Below are 18,965 nucleotides of genomic sequence, written 5' to 3' on the forward strand. Positions count from 1 at the left end.
TTGTAGCATGCATCTTCATGTAGCTGCTTTTTCAATACCTCTTTTTATTGTTTCTTTTGCATCTTATATTTCTATTTTTTTAAATTCTCACTCCCATATCTGATATTTCTTTAGTACTTCGTCTTCCTCCTCTTCATCCCCTGCTGTGTTGTTTGCACCTCATTGTACAGCTGTCTTAGTTGCCCTTTTTTCTCCTTATCTTCCTGTTCATGGTGTTGTTCTTTTCCTCTTTTCAATATTTACTTTTCTACAGCTTGTGTTCCATTCTCTGTTGTAATACACTCAATCACAGGCACACGCTCACAACACTCACACACATACACACTTAAACCTACACACCCAGACACTCAGAGACACTCGCACACATGCACACTCATATCTACACTCGGACACACTCATACACACAGTCTCACACATACACACACTCATACTCACATTGACACATATACACACTAACACACCTACATGCTCATTCACAAACTCACTCATGTACACACATTACAGACACAACCATTCACATACATACGTACACACACATACAAAATCATGCACACACTCATACACACACTCACACACATACACATACTCATACACACACATTTAAAACTGTGCACAGCATCATGTTTCTCTTGTGTTTTTTTCTTTGTGTCTGCCTTTTTTAATGTTACAATTTCATGTAACTCTATATTTTTATTTGTGCTTAATCTTTCTCTGTTCTTTGATACCTCGGTGTGGATGGCTTTTCAAGAAGTCAGTGGCAATGACGAGTCTCTTTTCTCCTGTCTTCCACCCCATCTCTCTTTTTTATTTATGGAAGCTTTGCTCCTGCCTGTGCTGTCTGAACTGTGGTCCAATGCGGTGAGAGTCAGTCCCCCCCTTTCCTCCTTTGGGCCAGGCAGCCCTCCCTCTGGTTTTGATGCTATCAGCTCTAGCTCTCTCTTTTTCCTCCTGGTGCACGCTTGCCCTATTACGTGTTATATGTTATATTTTGTATGAAGCATGCCTTTCATAATGTAAGGGATTCTTCATAGTCTCCCTCCAAATTCAGAAAGAACCTTCTATGTGTAGTCAATAATATTCTATCCTAAGTGCTTAAAAATGTTAACTAATGCTAAAAACATGGTGGCCTGTAATCCACCCACTCGGGAGGTGGAGGCAAGAAAATTGATAACTTAAGAACAACCTGAGCTACATAGTGAGTCCCAGCCCATCCCAGACTATCTATACATATGTATGTATAGATATCAGAATATATAAATATATATTCATGAGATAGCGATCCTAAAAATGAATGAATGAATGAATGAATGAGGTTGGGGAGATGCCTAGTCAGTAAAGTGCCACCTATGCAAGGATGTGGATTGAACCCAGATCCCCAGAACCCATGTAAAGAGCTGAGCAGGCCAGTGCACATCTGCAATCCTGCAAGGCAGACACAGAAGGACCCTGAGACACACTGGTCAGCAAGGCTAGGGAGAGCAGTGAGCTCTGGGCTCCGTGAGACTTAATCTGAATATACAGAAGTAAGGAGGGTGGAGAGCAGTTGAGACAGATACTGATATCAACCTCTGGCCTACACCACACCACACACACACACACACACACACACACACACACACATACACCACACCACACACACCACACACACACACACACCACATACACACACACCCCCACACACACATATCACACACACCATACACACACACCCCACACACATACCACACACACACCACACACACACCACACACACACCACATACACATACACATACCACACACACATACACACATACACACCACACACCACACCACACACACGCACATACATACATACACAACCCACACCACACACACGTACATACACACACACCTACACACCACACACACACACACCACACATATACATACATACATACCCCACACCACACACACACACACACCACACACATACAACACACAACACACATACACACCACACACATACACACAACACAACACACATACACACACATACACACCACACACACACACCACACACACTACACACACACACACACACACACACACACACACACTGTGTGCATGACATGAAATAAGTAAATAAGACAAAAAACTTAGCTACTTCAAGCTGCTCTCCGTCGGTCATGAGGAGTTATGAGCAGCTCCTGCCTATCTATTTAAACAGTGTCTACTCCCTCAAGCCCCATGTCTCTAGAAGTCAGGGATTATAGGCAGAACCGACAGACTCCTTGGGCACTGAAGAGCTAGCTCAATACTAGCCACCCTTGGTGGGATCTGCACTGCTCGGCTGCCCCAGCCCACTCAGTCTTTGTCTCTGTCTCCAATATGTCACCCACTCACCAAGAGTTTTCTCTTCCATGCCTTTGAGTGGCTGTAGTGCAAACTGGACTCCAAGAAGGGGTCAAGCCAGCCATGGTGGGGTCTGAACGTGTGAACAGGGGTCTCATCTACATTGCTTCTGTCTGGGACATGAGGGTGATGCTGACTCCTGTGAATAGAGGGTCTTGTCAGAATGTCTCATTACATGGGCACACTGGGTGTAACCCAGACATGGTCGTCCATTCCTGGCCTCTAATCCCAGGACTCAGAGGCTGAGGCAAGAGGGTTGCAAGTTCAAAGTCGGCCTGAACTACATAGTAAGAGGCTGTCTCAGAGAATAAGAGAAGTTGAGAAAGAGGGAAGGAGGGAAAGAAAAGAAATTTTAAAAGGATGGGGGGAAAAAGAAGGAGAGAGGGAGGGGTAACATGTCAAGTTGTAACATTCTATGGAAATGTGTGTTATCAGATCTCTGCTTTGTCTTTTGCAGTGAATTGCCTGAACGGAGGGTACTGGTCAGGTGCGATGTGCGTCTGCCCCAATGGCTTCTCGGGGGATCGCTGTCAGAACAGAGTCCCCGTGGTCGACTGCCAGAACGGAGGCACGTGGGATGGGCTCAAATGTCAGTGTACCGGCCTCTTCTATGGCCCAAGGTGTGAGGAAGTGATGGAGAGTGTAGAGATAAGTAAGTGAAATTCAATTGGACTACAAAGTGTGGGCGGGGCTCTCCCTCCCCGGTGTGGGCGGGGCTCTCCCTCCCCGGTGTGGGTGGGGCTCTCCCTCCCCAATACCAAGCATAAAAAGTCCCCACAGACACTGGTCCTTGCCTTACTCCTTATGGCCCATATTTTTAAAAAAGATGTATTTGTGTGCATGTGTACGCATGTGTGTACAAGGGCCAAATGTGTGAGCATCCACAGAGGCCAGCAGAAAAGTGCTGGATCACCTGGAACTTGAGTCACAGGTGGTTGTGAGCTTCCTGACACGGGCTGGGAACTGAACTCCAGTCCCCTACAAGAGCAATACACACTGTCAATCACTGGACCACCACTCCAGTCATCCCTTATCTTACATTTACCTAGTGGTAAAGACGTTTTTAAATGAACAAACAACAATAAACAGAAGCAAGCAAGATGGCCCTTGCCACCAATCCTGATGGCAAGAGACTTCGATCCCTGAAACCCACATAGCAGAAAGAGAGAACTGGTACCCACAAGCTGTCCTCTGACATGTGCACATGCATGAGAGTACACAGACCCCTCTACATACAAACAAGAAAATAAACAGAAGAATAAGACTCTGTTTTTACTTTGCTGAAACAGTAGTGCTATTCTGCAGAGACCCTGCTTCAGATTTTGAATCTTCCTCTGGGCTGGTGCCATGTGCCGTGTGGAGCCATGCTATCTCGAAGTGCTGAGCTGTAGCTCCCACAGTCAGACACGCAGACACACACAAGTGATCGGACTGGGGGTGGGGGTGCACACCTTTAACCCCAGGGTTTAGCAGAGGCAGAAGAATCTCTATGATCTGGAGGCTAGCCTGATCTACATAGTGAGATCCAGACCAGCCAAGGATACACAGCACGTGCACAGACACACACAGACACAGACACACAGACACACACACACACACACACAGACACACACACACACAGACACACACACACACACACACACACACACACACACACACACACACACTGAAACAATCAACCAGGCTGTGCTACCAAACAAGAGTGTGCTATAGGTTTCAGGAGCAAGTGCTCTACATATTGTGTGTGTGTGTGAGTGTGTGTGAGCATGTGTGAGTATGTGAGTATGTGTGTGTGAGAGAGTGTGTTTGAGTGTGTGTGAGCATGCATGTGAGTGTGTGTATGAGTGTGTGAGTATGTGTGTGTATGTGTGAGTGTGTGAGCATGTTGTGAGTGTGTGTGTGTGAGCATGTTGTGAGTGTGTGAGTGTGTGAGTGTGTGTGTTTGTGAGTGTGTGTGAATGTGTGTGTGTGTATGTGTGTGTGTGAGTGAGTGTGTGCTACATCCCCAGATTAAGGACATTTTTAATTTATGAAAAGTTCAATGTCCTATGGACTTATCAGGATATAACTCTACTATAAGTGGGGGCTGGGGGGCACTCTACATCCAATACAGTTGTCATCCATAAGCCCTAAGGAGTAAACTATGGCTGGCTTCCTCCAAGGGACAATATGCTGGAAGAGGCCCTCGTCTCTCCCTGCATCCAGGGTGGGCCTTCAGGGACTGAGGATTTCACTGGTAAGGGTCCATCTCAATGATCAGTGCTCCTGTCTGTCCCATTTAGAGCCGACGGTCTCTGCATCCGTGGAAGTGAGCGTGACAGTAACTAATCAAGAATATAGTAATGAGCTACAGGACCAAAACTCCACAGAATTCCGTAAATTCAATGAGACATTCACAAAGCAGGTAACCCTGAGAGAACCACCCCACCCAGCCCCCCCCAGGGCCCTCAGCTCTCCACCTCACCCCCATCCCCAGTCCCTAGGAGGAGTCTGAAGGGGTTAAGATGGCAGCTGGGTATGTTAGATGCATATTGTTCACAGTTTCCCTGGGTCCTCAGAGCCAGCCAGGGCAGGTGAGGGATGAGAACCAGGATTTGCCTGGTAGCAGGACAGACCTGGTCCCGTGACAAGAGAACTTTCTATTTGGTCTCTGTGTCACTGGTGGGTAGGATGAGAATCGGGGAGTGCTGATATCCCACACAGAGAATCCCAGAGGTGGGACCTGTGGGATAACATATTGCCTTGCCTTGCAGATGGCAATAATTTATGCTGGTATCCCGGAGTATGAAGGAGTTATCATCAAAAATCTGAGGTGAGTGCCTGTGTCTGGAAGGAGGAGGGCCGTTTGCATGGGAACAAGGGTCACGAACAAGGGTCATGATTACAGAGGCCATTTAGGGGGCTGCCTGCATGCCCCACAATGGGTGCCACGCAGGGACACCATCGGCTATAGCTTGAACAGCAGTAACGTGTTCTGAGCTCACAGCTCTGGAAGCCCCTGGAAGGCTGAGCTCAAGTACAGTGCGTTCTTCCCGCGTCCTTGTGTGATTTGTTTCCCCTGTGTTCATATGTTAACTATCTCTTTGTCTAACCAAATGTGTGTGTGTGTGTGTGTGTTTATACATGTGCACACATGTGAATGCATGTGGAAGCTGGAGGCCCATAATGGGTGCCTTCCTCAATCTTTCTCTTCTTCCCATTGTTTTTTGTTTTTCTTTTTTTTGGAGCTGGGGACCGAACCCAGGGCCTTGCACTTGCTAGGCAAGCGCTCTACCACTGAGCTAAATCCCCAACCTCTTCTTCCCATTGTTAGTGACGGGTCTATCACATAGCCAGGGGTTCATCAGTTTGGTTAGGCTTACTGGCCAAGGAGATCAAGGGACCCCCCAGTCTCTGCTGCCCCTGGAGCCAGGGTTACAGATGCATGCCAGGTCATCCAGGTTTCACCTGAGCACCTGAATCCAATTCCTCGTGTTTATACAGCAGAGACTTTATTAGCTGAGCAATCTCTCCAGAGCTCCCCAACGCATATATGTATGTATATATGTATGTATGTATGTATGTATGTATGTATGTATGTATGTATGTCTGCCCCCCCTCTGTGTGTGTGTGTGTGTCTGTGTCTGTGTCTGTGTGTGTGTGCACGCATGTATCTTTCTCTGTGCCTTTGTCTCTATCTCCCTTTTTCCCTCTCTCCATCTGTTTTTCCGGTAAAACCTTGCTCTGTACTCTAGGCTAGCTTAAACTCACTACATAGCCCAGGTTAGCCACAAGCTCTCCATCCTCTTGCCTGGAATTCTTCCCAGGATTGTAGAGGAGGCAAATCCTGTTCAGGGAAGGGATGGAAAGGATAAGTAGCAAGTGTGCCGCCCCTCTCTCCCCCAGCAAAGGCAGTATCGTGGTGGATTATGATGTCATCCTGAAGGCCCAGTACACCCCAGGATTCGACAGCACCTTAGATAACATCGTCAGTAACCTGGAGACAAAAATCAAGAATGCGACAACAATTCAAGTACAAGATGCCAATAATACCTGTTCAGGTAACGTAGTCGTAGAGGGACGCACTCTCAGAGTGTCCCATTCATCTCTCCACCCGAGAGAGACAGGTGGGATGCTGGGAAAGAAGGCAGGTGGAGCTTGTAGAACACTGGGATCTGTGTCCAGGGCTGGGGCTTGTCATTCCTGTCTCGCTCTGAGATAACCCTGGATGGAAGGGCACCGAGCAGGCTAGGATGGAGAATTCCCGTAGAGTGTCGATATCAAGGGGACTGAGACAGATGGCTGCTGGGTGCTAAGGCATCTCATGACTCACTACGTAATACAGTGAGGAGTGTGGGGATTTCGGCCGAGGGGGTGTGGGCCAAAGAGGAGCCACAGAATCCTGAGTGTGACCATCTGGAATCAAAGCCTGACATCCCCCTCTACGTCCACACCTACTAGTTAAAAGTGCCGTGGCCAAACTTGATGGAAACAACTCAAAAGAGGAAGGATTTCTTTGGCTCCTAGTTTGCAGGACACAGTCTCCCCTGGAGGGGAAGGCATGGCCTTGGGCAGCCCTGTGATAGTCAAAGCCTGCTCTCTGCCATTTCTTAGGAGGTTCTGATCTGGCCTATGTGTTGGCCATCTTAGAACGAAGCCCTTGGGGAGTCAGAAGCAGGCGGAGCTTTGCGAATTTGAGACCAACCTGGTCACACATTGAATTCCAGGACAGTCAGGGCTACAGGCACAGTGAAACCCTGTCATTCATAAACAAACAAACAAACAAACAAATCCTTAGAGCAGAAGGCTCAGATGAAAGTGGCATGGTCTATAACCTTCCAGCCTAGTCCCAGGGAAGTCCCATGACCTCCCCTAAAGGTGCCACAACCTTCCCAAAGAGCATCATCCTGGGAAACCAAGTGTCCAAACACACAAGCTGGCAGAGATCGCTTCCCATTTAACCACTGCGCTGTCTTGGTCCTTCCCTTCTTCCCCACACACTGAAGGTGCTAAGGGGCCTCTGTAACAAAGGCTTTATGTGTCTCCTTCACAGCCTTACTGTGTTTCAACTCGACTGCCACCCGGGTGGAAACCAATGTTACAGTAGTCAGTGACAATCTTGAGGGTACGTAATATGATGTGTGTGGTTCTGGGAAAGGCTGGAGAGGCAGAAGGCTGGGGCAGAGAGGAGCCGGGCAGGGGGCGAGCAGGGCAGGAGGCTGGGAGGAGCAGGCAGGAGGCAGGGAGGAGCAAGCAGGTGGCAGGGAGGAGCAGGCAGGGAGGAGCTGGGCATGGGGGGGAGCAAGGCAGGAGGCAGGGAGGAGCAGGCAGGGGAGGAGCTGGGCATGGGGGGGCAAGGCAGGAGGCAGGGAGGAGCAGGCAGGGAGGAGTTGGGCAGGGAGGAGCAAGGCAGGAGGCAGGGAGGGAGCAAGGCAGGGGGGAGCAAGGCAGGAGGCAGGGAGGAGCCAGGAAGGGAGGAGCTGGGTAGGGAGGAGCCTGCCAGGGAGGATCAAGGCAGTGTTCCTGGCCTCCTGATTCTTAACTGTTCTTCCATGCCACCCCCCAGAGATGTGCAAGAAGGAGGCTGGAGAGGACTTTGCAAAGTATGTCACCCTGGGGCTCAAGGACAATAGGTGGTACTGTGTCACGCCTTGTTCATCAGGCTACAGTACCTCCAAGAACTGCAGCTATGGCAAATGTCAGTTGCAGCGAAGTGGACCCCGGTGCCTGTGAGTAACCCCCTTTGCCCATGGGGCTGCTCCACTCTTGGAGACCAAGGTCATGAGATTCTATCCCTACACCTCTTGAAAGTATACAGTTGTGAAAGAATCAGAGTGGGTGGGTGTGTTAAAGGAGTACGGGTGGCCAAGTCCAACGTGACTAAAGTGGCTCAGGAACTGTCCAACCTGGTAGAAAACATCTCCAGGACAGAATAAGAGATGTTCCAGCTTCACGAGGCTCCTGGGCTAGCAGAGGACACGGGGTCTCTTTCTCAGAGGACGAGGACAGGTGGGAAAAGTGGAAAAGGTGCTCACCACTAAGCCCCAAGAGAACCAACATTGTCAAGTTCTCTAACCTCCACAACATACACACACATACACAGACACACACACACACACAGAGGGAGAGAGAGAGACAGAGAGACAGAGACAGAGACAGAGAGATGGAGAGATGGAGAGTAAATACATGTAATTTCATAATTTTTTAAAAATAATCTTTCTCATTTTAGAATTATAAATTTATTTTATGTATATGAGTATACTGTAGCTGTCTTCAGACACACCAGACAAGAGCATCGAATTCCATTACAGATGGTTGTGAGCCACCATGTGGTTGCTGGGAATTGAACTCAGGACCTCTGGAAGAGCAGTGAGTGCTCTTAACCACTGAGCCATGTCTCCAGTCTCAATTTCATATTTTTTTAAAATGGCCCCCGCTATAGAAATAGATAAAGAAAGCTTCGTGTCTCCATGAGGACAGGAAGCCCATGTAGCCTAATCACAGACACAGGACATAGGAAAGTCAAGAGAGGCATTGCAAACTGAACACTGAGTTAGTGCCTTGAATCTGTGTTGCCAGCACTTGGGAGGTAGAGACTCCAGGAAGATCAAGAGTTCATGGTCAGTCTGAGCTACCCAGAGAGGCTCTGTCTCAAAAACATCCGGGGCTTGAAAGATGGCTCAGCTGATAAAAATGCTTGCCAGGCAAGCATGAGGACGTGAGTTCCGATCCCCAGCGCCTATGTAAAAAGCTGGGGGGTTGGGGATTTAGCTCAGCGGTAGAGCGCTTGCCTAGCGAGCACAAGGTCCTGGGTTCGGTCCCCAGCTCCGAAAAAAAATAAAAAAAAAAAAAATGCTGGGCACGGGACCCACCTGGTGGCTGACAATCCCCTATAACTCCAGGTCCAGGAAATGTTATGCCGTCTTCTGGTTTCTACGGGTACTGAATGCATATGGTACCTCAGTGTATGTGCGGACACTGTCATATTACATAAAATATTAACTTACTTCAAAAATTAAAGATAATTTTAAAAACATGTTTCGGCACTGGCGACAAGTGGATCTGTGGGGCTGTCTGGCCAGCCCACATGGACTACTTTTCAAGCTCCGAACCAGTGAACTAATTACTTTTGTGGCTATGATGAAACACCATGACCAAAAGCAACGTATGGAAGGGCATTTATTTAGATTTATCGTTCTGTAGTGGGGTCTCATACTGGCAAGGAAGGCATGAGAGCAGGTAACCCGGACAGGAGCTAGCCAATCACCTTTCATCACACCGGAAGCTGAGGGAGCAAACCGGAAATGACGAGAGGCTATCGGGCTAGAAGCTCTGAAAGCTGACTTTGAGGTGCACTTCTAGCAAGGCCCCACATCTTAAAGGTCCCATAACCTCCCAAAAGAGCATCGCTAAGTAGGAGTCAAACATTCAAAAACTGTGGGGGACATTTTTCAGTCAAACCATTACAACTTGGAGTGACTTGTCTCAAAAACCCAGGTGGACAGTGCCCGAGGAATAACACCTCTGTCTCCACATGCGCACACACACATGCACACGGCTGTGAACATACACACGCACACACACGCACGCACATGCAAATCAGGAATAGCAGAAGGAACAATTCACAGGCCTGAATTGCTATCCCAGACTAACCTGAGTGGTTTCTCTGGGATAGCTTCTTGGAGCAGCGGCTCCCAAGCTGATTTTAGGTGGATCCAGGAAGAAAGGGATAGAGAGAGAGCAGCTCAGGCAAGAAAAGCTTGGGGCAGGAAAGACAGGCTCTGGATCAGAAACGGAGGCGAGGGTGTTTGCAAATAGGACTGAAACTGAAAACACCGAGTGACCACTAACTTGGGGTGTAGATGAAGGGAACCGGGTTAGAACAACTGCCCTGGGTCCCGGACTACTGTTGGGGGCAAAGGTCTGTAACTGGGCTTCTGGTAGGACCTGCTTAAAGAGATTGGACTTGGACCTGTCACCCGTTCATGTCCTCAGAACTCCATTCGAATTTGCACCCCATTAGGTATCCGTGAGCCCGGAGCAATGACTGACTCTCTTCTCTCCTCTCTGTTCCTTCTCCTATCTCAGCTGCTTGTCCACGGATACTCACTGGTACAGCGGGGAAAACTGCGACTGGGGCATCCAGAAAAGTCTGGTGTATGGGCTCGTGGGAGCCGGGGTGGCAGTGCTGTTGGTGATTCTCGTGATCCTTGCTGTGTTCTCCATCCACTACAGAAGAGATGCACAAAGGTATGGCGCATGCGCATTCTTCCTTCGCCATCCCTAATCCTCTTTCTGCTTTCTCTCCTTGGGCAGTCTCCGTCCTCGAGGAAGACGGTGGGCTGTTGGAAGCAGACTTGTAGCTCATCGCGGGTCCTTGTCTCTCGTCTGTGATCATAACTGGGTCCCATGGCTCTTTCCCCCAATAGGCAAAAGTCCAGAGTGTCTGAGATGTACAGGTGGGGTGAAGAGGAAGGCAGAGCATCTCCCGGAACCTTCCACAACATTGGCTTTGAGCACAACGAAGGTAAACTGGCAATCTCTGTGGAGATCACAATCAGAATCATAGGAAAGATGGGAGACAGGAGACCCGGGAGAGATCTGGGATCGTTTCCCATCTCTGAACACTTAGTGCACATTCAATGGCTTCCCTGGAACCTGGGTCAGACACAACATGAGGATTATACGGCAACAGCCTAGAGGAGGCACGGAGCCAGCTCATGGTCTAGGTTTCTCTAGAGCATAAATCCGTGCCTTATAGGGGCACAGATGAGGGCCCTGGAGTGAGTTTCCTCAGAAAAGAGGTTAACGTTATAATTTCTAAAAGCGGGGCTGAGGGGCTGAGTCAGTGGGTAGAGCACTGGCTGAGCATGCATGGAGTTTGACCTCTAGTGCCACATAAATCAGATGTGGTGGTGTGCCTGCATACTCCCAGTGGACAGGGCCACCAGGAGTCAGTCATGCTTCACTACACAGTGAATGCGAGGCCAGCCTACGGTGCATAAGACCCTGTGCCAAAAGGGGAAAAAAATGCCGACCTGGTAGTGGATACCTTTAATTCCAGCACTCTAGAAGCTGGAAGAAGTGGGTCTCTAAATTTCAAGCCCAGTGTGTCTGTGTACTTTCTGAGACACAGCTTATCTGTGTAACTCATACTGACTGCAACCGATTTACACAGTCTGTCCCATTCCCATCGGTTTTTGTTTCATGGTTGTGGGATGAAGCCTCCTTCCCATCAGTAGGGCCCGAAGCAATGGTAGGCATTGGTCTTCCTAAATACCCACTCCTTGTGCTTTTTTCTCCCTCAGAACAAGAAAACGATATTTCCTTGGACTCTGTGTACAGCAACTTCCAGCCCTCCCTAAGCCACATAAACCCTGAAGGAAAGGTAAGAATGACCCGGCTGAGCCACCCCTCCTGCACCCTGAGCCCTGCATTGCTCCTCAGGCAAGCAAAGCCATTGTGTGTTGGTCCAGTCAGTGGCGTCTGGAACACAGATCAGTGGAGGTACTCCAGAGGGCAGGAGTTAGGGAGGAGGAACTCCTGGCGTCAGACTCTGTTTCTTTCTGGGCTTTAGGTATGTCCTTGTTACCCTAGGGCTTTAAAGGTTAATTTTATGGGGGAGAGGCTGGAGAAATGGCTCAGTGGTGAAGCATACTGTTGCTCTTACGAGGACTGTGTTTGGTTCCCAGCACCCACATCATGGCTGACAACCATCCACCTCCAGTTCCAGGGAACATGACACTAGGAGACATGACCCCATAGGCACCATGCATGCATATGGCACATTTACATACGTGTAGGCAAACACTCACAAACATAAAATAAATAAATCTCTTCTTTAAAAATGTAATTTCTTCTTAAAGAGGATCTTACTGTGTCGCCCAAGCTGGCATCAAATTTGTGCTCCTCCTGCGCCCAAGCTGGGTCATTATACTGTTTAAAGTTTAGTGTGCTGCTGGGCATGGGGCTCAATTGATAGAGTGCCTGCCTAGCATGCACAGAACCCCGGTATCCATCCTGCCCTTTCATAAGCTGCTGGTACAGCCTGGTAGGGTAGACGCAAGAGGATCAGAAATTCGTGGTCTTCCTTGGCTACGGCATGAGTTTAAGGCTAGCCTGGGCTACATGAGACTGTCTCCAAGCATTTCATTTCAAATATGTGGACTATTTGAGGACAGGAGAAGCCTTAGGGTGAAGATAGATCAACCCATCTGGCCAGGAAGAGAGAATACAATTTGTTTGAATTAGACTCTAAAGAACAAGATTCCAGGGCAGGCAAGACAACTTGGTGGGTAAGGATGCTTGCCCAACAAGCCTGATGACTTAATTCCCAGGACCCACATGGTAGAAAGGGGAAACTAGTTCCCATTTGTTGCTCCTGGACACACACACACACACACACACACACACACACACACACACACACACACACAAAATCAAATGTAGAACCAGCATAGTAACACACATATTTAATTCCAACAGGAGGCAGAGGCAGGTGGATCTCTGTGAGTTCAAGGCCAACTTGGTCTATAGAGTAAGATTCAAGCTATCCAGGGATATATAGTGAGACTCTGTCTCAAAAGACAGAGAGAGGGGAGTGGGGGAGAGAGGAGAGAGGGGAGGGAGGAGGGGAGGGAGAGAGAGAGAGAGAGAGAGAGAGAGAGAGAGAAAAATAACTTTTTAAAAGAAAAGCTCCAGCCAAGTTTCTATAGACTCAATCCTTACATGCTTCTCAAACTTGATTTCTCCTGTGCTCAGCTCTCATCCGTTTCTGTTCCTCTTTTCAGATCCAGATTCAGAGACCCCAGGTGGTCATGACATCGTTGTAAATACTAACACAAAAACGGTTTTGCATGGATCTGTGGAGCTGAAGACCGAGAAGTGTGTTTGACCAAGCATGGCGGAACACACCCTACGTTGAGATTTCCCCATGGAGACTTATTGGGAAATAGACCCTGCAGTTAGCAAGAATGGATATGAGAGAGACGATGCTGGAAGCTCAGACAGTATGGAAACTGCAGTGGCCACGTTATGACGGCAAGCGATCCCTACCGGAACCTCATCCCCAGAGATGCTCTCCTTCCCGTGGGCCCACATTCAGCACCAAGGACAGTGCCTACCTGCTGCCATTGCCATTGGTATAACATTAGATTGCATTTTACAAAACACACTTCTAAGAAAGCTTACCTCCCATCTCCATGACAAGCACTGTTTTTTAACACAGACTATCCATCTTTGCAAGGTCATACTTAGTTTTAAGTTTCTCTTTAACATATTAAAGCTTTTATTTTGTTGAATTCTAGTTTACCTTATGTAAATAAAAGTATATGCTTATTTTCTAAGGCTTATTTTGTTTTTAATTATGCACATGTGAACGTATCTCTGTGTGTGTGTGTGTTTGTGTGTGTGTGTGTGTGTGTGTGTGTGTGTGTCCCGCACGCATGAGTGCAATTGCCCATGATGGTCAGAAGAGGGCATCAGATCCTCTGAACTGAGTAACAGGCTTTTATTGTGAGTCTTTTGTTCTAGAACTGGGAAGTGAGCTCAAATTCCTCTGTAAGAGCAGTCACACTCTTAATAGTCTCTCTGACCCCCCCATCCCCCATATAGGCTTATAATAACTAAAAGCAACCAAAGCAAATTGGTTGCAAGTTTTATAGATTCTAGAACTTTCTCTAGTTGCCCCATCATTGCAGGTTCCTGGGTTCTCTGTCCTCTTCCCTTCAGGATGTAATTCAACCCTCAACATTATGAGAGAGATTGTCTTCACCCAAGAAAGGTACCATCCCCCCCCACCCTTCCCCAGCATCACTTGCTGGTCTCTGGGGAATGACATGAGGCAGAACCACATTTATTCACACACCCGAGGATGGCGCTCTCTGCGGTTTGGAGAGAACACTTTTTGGGCAAGCATGAAGACTTGAGTTGAAACCCCCCACCCCAGAGAAAGATACGTGCATACATATACATACACAAAACACATAATTAAAATATACGAAATGCTTTTAGAAAGCTGTAATTGCCAGAGATGGTGCCTCAAAACTTTAATCCTTGCACTTTGAAAACAAAGGCAGGCAGGTCTCTGTGAGTTCAAAGCCAGCCTAGTCTACAGAATGAATTCCAGCCAGTCAGAGCCTGTCTTAGTCAGGGTTTCTATTACTGTGACTAAAACACTATGGCCAAAAAGCAAGTTGGGAGGGAAAGGATTAATTCAGCTTACATTTCCAGATCATAGTCCATCAATGGAGGAAGTCAGGACAGGCTGTCAAGCAGGGCAGGAACCTGGAGACTGGAGGTTATGCAGAGGTCATGGAAGGATGTTGCTCACTGGCTTGCTTCCCCTGGCTTGCTCAGCATGTCTCCTTATAGAACGCAGGACCACCAGCCCAGGGGTGGCACCACCCACAATGAACTGGATCCTCCCCATTGATCACTCATTGAGAAAATGCCCAACAGCTGGGTGTCATGGAGGCATTTCCTCAGCTGAGGATCCTTCCTCTCGGATGATTCTAGCTTGTGTCAAGTTGACATAGAAAACCAGCCAGTTTAGAGCTACACAGCATGTCTCAGAAAAATAAACATTTAAAAAAATAAAAAGCTGTCACCCACATTATCTGAACCCCAGCTGCCAGCCCAGCTGCAGAGCCAGGGTCCCATCTGAAGGAATCAGAGCGATGGAACAAGTCACCTGACTTTCTCTCCTCTCATCTCCGTGTGTGTGTGTGTGTGTGTGTGTGTGTGCACGTGTGTGCATGCTCGTGCACTGGCACACGCTCCACTTACACACATGAGAACACACACTCCACATATACACATGAGAACACATACATGTGCACACACATGCACACACACATGAGAACAGACACACTCTGCATGCACACACACATGCATATAAACTTCACATACACACACGAGCATTCATACACACTCTGCATACACACATGAGCACACACACAAATGCACACTCCACGTGCACACATGAGCACACACACAAAAACACACTCCACGTGCACACATGAGGACAGACACACACTCCTCAGACACACATGAGCACACACACATGCATGCACACATGTGCATATATTCCGCATACATACATGAGCGCACACACTCCACAGACACACACATGCATACATACTTCACATACACACACACATACTCCACATGCTCACACACACTCCACAGACACACACATGCATACATATGTCACATATACACACACACTCCACATGAGCACACACACTCAATATACACATGCACACTCTACATACATACAATAATAGTAAATTTGAAAACAACCCAGGTCCGGGGCACTGAACTCAGGTTGTCAGGCTTGGCAGCAAGCACCTTTAACTGCTAAAATATTCTCACTGGGCTCTTAGGCCCAAGTTTTAAATGTGACTCTTTTTTAGCTTTGTAAACGCATGCATGTACAGGTTTGCGTGGAGGAAGGCAGTCACATGTGTACCATAGATAACAGGAGAACAACCTCTGGTGTCCTCTGACTTCCCTCCCATCTTGGTTAAGAAAAGGTATCTTCCTGTTCACTGCTACCTGTGCCAGACGAGCTGAGCCATCAACTTCCAGGCGTTCTCCCACTCCTGGTCCCCATCTCAACACAGGAACACTGGGGTGTCAGACGTGTGCTACCGGTCCATCTATGTGTGATTCTGTGCATCCTCGCTCAGGTCTTTACACTTGCACATCACTTTACCCAGTGAGCCCTCCCCCAATCCTTGGGGATGATACTGTTTTGTTTTTTGTTTTTTTTTTTCTTTTTTTCGGAGCTGGGGACCGAACCCAGGGCCTTGCACTTGCTAGGCAAGCGCTCTACCGCTGAGCTAAATCCCCAACCCCTATTTTTTATTTATTTGATCTGTTTATTTATATTTGTGCATGCCTGCATGTATGTCTGTGTGACGGAGTCAGGTCCCCTGGAACTGGAGTTACAGACAGTTGTGAGCTGCCCCGTGCATATGGTGGGAATTGAACCCGGGTCCTCTGGAAAAACAGCCAATGTTCTCAACTGCTGACGTTTCTCCAGGCCCCTTATTTATTTACTTTTGAGACAGTGTCTCACTGTGGTAGCACTGGCCAGCTAAGAACTTGCTGTGTAGATCAGGCTGGCCTCTGACTTACAGAGATCCACGTGTCTCCTGAGTGCTGGGATTAAAGGCGTGGCCTGGCAAGAAAGGGACGTTCATTTTTTATTCTTCCGGTCTCCAGATTGAGTGTCCATTTTGCCCTTAGAAGGCCTCCCACTTCACTCCTCTTTAGAGCCTAATATAAGACACAGCCTTGACTCTGCTGCCCCCTCGTGTGCACGATGAGCATCTGCAGGCATTGGTCAGTTTCTCAACCATTCCCTAAGAAAATCTGCAGCCTAACACTTGGTTCATTCTTGCATGTACTCTCAAACCCCTCAGCGTGTTGAATCTAGAGGTCTTCACTAAGAACTGCTTCCCTGGGGACTGGCGAGATGGCTCAGTGGGTAAAGGCACATGCCGTCAAGACTAACAACCTGAGCTTGATTCTTGGGACCCACAGGGTAAGAGGGAGCCAATTCCTGCCAGTTGTCTTTGACCTTACTTGCCAAGGTGCACGCGCACACACACACACACACACACACACACACACACACACACACACACATGCATACACACCCACATACACATGCATGCATGCACATGCATGCACAAATGCACATGCACACATGTGCAAACACACATGTACACACATGTGAATGCACACACACGCATGCACGCACATGCACATGAATAAAACAAGTAAATTTTTTAATTAAAAAAATTCTCTCTCATGAGCCTGCCCATCCATGAAATGGGAAGGGAACCTTTTTCTTCTTTCTTTGCATCTAAAACAGGGTCTCTTGTAGACCAGGCTGGTCTCTCACTTGAGATGTAGCCGAGGATAACCTTGAACTTCTGATCTTCCTGCCTCTACCTCCTAAATGCTGGGATTGCAGACGTGAACTACCACACCAAGAGTAGGGCTTTCAGTGGACCATTACCTCCATTTCTCATGATCCATGTTGACACCTTTCCCTGCTTGCTCCCACCGACTCAGTCGAGCAGACAGTGTCTAGCTCCCACACTCAGCAGCCACTGGCCATGTGGGAAGGTCACTTCCTCCGGACCCTGTTGTCGAACTTGTAAAAACCGAGCGACCAGAACCTGCAGGATGACTCAGTGGGTAAAGGCACGTGCTGCCAAGCCCAACAACCCAAGTTCAATTCCTGAGAGCCACACAAAAGAACTATTGATTTCTTTCTGTAAGCTGACTCTTGAGCGCTGCACATGCACAAAGCCGTGCACACAACAGTTAATCATTAATTAGCTAAACGTGTAAAACGGAGTGACTGTTATGTCATAAATGAGGGCATCTGAGGCAGAGAACAGTGATTTGCCCAGAGCGCTGAAGAGACACTCTAAGGACACTGGCAGGCTGAGGCAAGATGATCATAAGGTCGAGAACAGCCTGGACAACATAGTGAGATCCTGTCTCCAAGATTGAAACAAGGATGACAGCAAACAGGCTCTTGCTAAAAGAGGGAGGACCCTACTCTAAAAGGTATTCTTTCCAAAGGGGGATGTTTGGACACAAAGACACACATGCTGAGAGCTCGCCAGCTAACACGGGGAGACGGGATGAGGCAGGTGATGAGAATACAAGCGGAGGACACCAGAGATGGCCAGCAAAATGTGGTGGGGACTGTTTATGAAGGTGGTTTGGTTTTGTTTTTTTCCCTGAGCTGAGGATTGAAACTAGAATCTCACCCATGCTTAAAACTCTAACCATTCAGCCACGCCCCCAGTCCCTCACTGGGGATTCTAAGCAGGTGCTTTCCCACTGAGCCACGCCCCCCAGCCCCTCACTGGGGAATTCTAGGCAGGGGCTCTCCCACTGAGCCACGCCCCCTCAGCCCCTACCACTGAGCCACACCCCCAGCCCCTCACTGGGGGATTCTAGGCAGGGGCTCTACCACTGAGCCACGCCCCCAGCCCCTCCCTGGGGGATTCTAGGCAGGGGCTCTACTACTGAGCCACACCCCCAGCCCCTCCCTGGGGGATTCTATTCTAGGCAGGGGCTCTACCACTGAGCCCCGCCCCCAGCCCCTCACTGGGGGATTCTAGGCAGGGGCTCTACCACTGAGCCACGCCCCAGCCCCTCCCTGGAGGATTCTAGGCAGGGGCTCTACCACTGAGCCACGCCCCCAGCCCCTCACTGGGGAATTCTAGGCAGAGGCTCTACCACTGAGCCACGCCCAAGGCCCTTCTTTTGCTTTTTGAGACAAGTTCTCACTAAGTAGCCCAGGCTGGCCTTGAAGTTTCTTCCATCCTCTTGCCTTCAGTCTTCTAAGTAGGATCTCGGCAGGCCTGCACCATCACGCCTTGCTCTGGTGAGGGATCTTGAGTCTTTCCTCATGCCAGCACCTGCCTTTAAGCTGACACGGGGAGGGCAAGGTCATGTACCCTCCAGCCCGCGCGCACAGCCTTCCCCCATCTTCCTTACCATGCGCACTTGAGCCCATGTGTGCCCAGCCTGGTAACCGCTGTGCCCACACTCACTCACTCCCCATACATTTGGGGTTTA

General features: G+C 48.7%; 1 protein-coding gene across 1 annotated transcript; it reads left to right on the forward strand.

Moving 5' to 3' along the window:
- The first annotated feature begins 2,699 nt into the window (after positions 1-2,699).
- Positions 2,700-13,696, forward strand: LOC116885206 (mucin-17-like). The gene is made up of 10 exons (XM_032886439.1): positions 2,700-3,024; positions 4,655-4,776; positions 5,126-5,184; positions 6,258-6,412; positions 7,405-7,476; positions 7,918-8,080; positions 10,440-10,601; positions 10,781-10,878; positions 11,660-11,739; positions 13,142-13,696. Exons 1-10 carry the CDS (start codon positions 2,733-2,735, stop codon positions 13,181-13,183), a joined length of 1,245 nt encoding a protein of 414 aa, XP_032742330.1. The 5' UTR covers positions 2,700-2,732; the 3' UTR covers positions 13,184-13,696.
- The last annotated feature ends 5,269 nt before the right edge of the window (positions 13,697-18,965 follow it).

This window comes from Rattus rattus, chromosome 16 (genome assembly GCF_011064425.1).
Source record: "Rattus rattus isolate New Zealand chromosome 16, Rrattus_CSIRO_v1, whole genome shotgun sequence".
In the NCBI taxonomy this organism is placed as follows: domain Eukaryota; kingdom Metazoa; phylum Chordata; class Mammalia; order Rodentia; family Muridae; genus Rattus; species Rattus rattus.